Source organism: Solanum stenotomum, chromosome 7 (assembly GCF_019186545.1).
Source record: "Solanum stenotomum isolate F172 chromosome 7, ASM1918654v1, whole genome shotgun sequence".
Lineage (NCBI taxonomy): Eukaryota > Viridiplantae > Streptophyta > Magnoliopsida > Solanales > Solanaceae > Solanum > Solanum stenotomum.
Window position 1 is genome coordinate 50691951 of NC_064288.1, and position 1691 is coordinate 50693641.

Genomic DNA, 1691 nt, shown 5'->3' on the forward strand with positions numbered 1-1691 from the left:
GATTCCCGATCTCCAGTTCAGCAGAATCAGTGGTGAGTCCTCATTCTCCAAGGACAATAGTCATGAGTTTCTTTTCAGTATTTTTAGTCTTTAGTTTCAGTTTTGCTAAATCTAGTTGGGGCATGTCCCAACATTTCTAGTCAGTTTAGAGGCTTATTTCAGACATAGTTAGATTCAGCTTAGTATTCGAGTTTGATATTTCTTTTGTATTAAACTCTCAGATTTGATATATTCAGTTATAGTATGTGGGTATTCCCCATCTTTTCAGATTTATTTATGAATTAGCTTCCGCATCAGTTTATTATCTTTAGTATGCTCATGATCATGCCAGCAGGGTTAGCTTGGGATCACTTGTGGTCCTAGGTCCCGTGTCCGCGTCTCGGGGGTAGCTCGGGGCGTGACACCAAGAGTGGTAAAACAACGATCAAAGATATCAGTAATAGAGCATTTACCCACACAGTTGTCACTGGCGTTGGGCTTAGAACTTGAAGTACCTAAACTTCATGTCTGAGCAGTTTGTAGCATTTGGATCAATTTCTCACACTGGTCACTCGTGAATCCTTGTGAAGTCATACCTCTAAGTGTGTTATTTCCATTATTTTCATCTTCTGTTATACTTGCATTAACTTGTCCATTACCATACCCTCTCTTTGGCTTATTAAACTTGAAGGATTGTGGATATCCAACTAGTTTATAACACTTCTCTTTCACATGACCCTGCTTCTTACAATAAGAACAAAAGCTATTGTTCGTTCTCGTATCAATGTTAGCATATTGATTTAAAGTTTGATTATTTCCTTTGTATTCACTGTTTCCCCTGTCATTGTTCCATCTTTGTGAATTAGTATTGAAAGCAGTAGAGTCAGTGGTACCATTAACCTGGTTTCCAGAGTGCACTCCCATCTGTGTTTCTTCATGCAATACGATTGAATATGCATGTGATGTGGTAGGAAGTGGTTTCATCATGAGGATGTTTCCTCTTATGCTACCAAAATTTTCATTCAGTCCCATGAGGAACCAGATCAACTTCTGATCTTCATTCATCTTGACATTGTGCATTTTGCGCCACAATTACAATCACAACTGCATATCATAAAAGTATTAGTTACCTTTGTTTGATGCCAAATCTTCTTTAGCCTGTTGAAGTATCCAGCAACATCATTGGTCCCTTGAGATATGTTGTTCAACTCTCTCTGCAATTGGAACATCTTGGCGCCATCCGTTTGCCTATATCTCTGCTCCAGTTCATTCCAAAGATCCTCAGTTGTCTGTGAGTAAATCACACTTTCTGCTATCTCTCTGCTAAGAGAATTCAGAAGCCAGGCTAACATCATGTCGTTACATCTCCTTCATTACTCAAACAAAGGTGTGTCCTCTTCCGATTTCTTACATGTTTCATTGATAAATCCTAATTTATTTTTGGCAGAAAGAGAGATTAACACACCTCTTCTCCAATTTCCATAGGTTGTTCCATCAAAATTAATATTTATTAGATTCATTCCGAGTGAATCCGAAGGAGTAAGGAAGTAAGGATGATTTGCTTCAACCATTTTGATAGAAGACTGCTCAGTTTTCTTAGAGTCGTCACCCTCAATATTTGTATTAACCATGATGGGAAAGATTTGGTTGAAAAAAAAACGTATGGATCGGTAATCAGAGGCCTTGCTCTGATATCATGAAAAAAGAGAAGG

At 38.2% G+C, this 1691-nt stretch overlaps 1 protein-coding gene across 1 annotated transcript; it reads right to left on the minus strand.

The window, feature by feature from the left end:
• Positions 1-501: 501 nt before the first annotated feature.
• Positions 502-1334, minus strand: LOC125869996 (uncharacterized). The gene is made up of 2 exons (XM_049550371.1): positions 1110-1334; positions 502-1044 (listed from the first exon to the last, which is right to left on the minus strand). The coding sequence occupies exons 1-2, from the start codon at positions 1332-1334 to the stop codon at positions 502-504; spliced, it is 768 nt and encodes a 255-aa protein (XP_049406328.1).
• Positions 1335-1691: the final 357 nt, after the last annotated feature.

Excerpts from the sequence above, each read along its gene's own strand:
- LOC125869996 (XM_049550371.1), bottom strand. The coding sequence starts at position 1,334 with ATGATGTTAGCCTGGCTTCTGAATTCTCTTAGCAGAGAGATAGCAGAA. Across the intron at positions 1,045-1,109 it reads AGATTTGGCATCAAACAAAG|ATGAATGAAGATCAGAAGTT; the intron begins GTAACTAATACT and ends CACAATGTCAAG.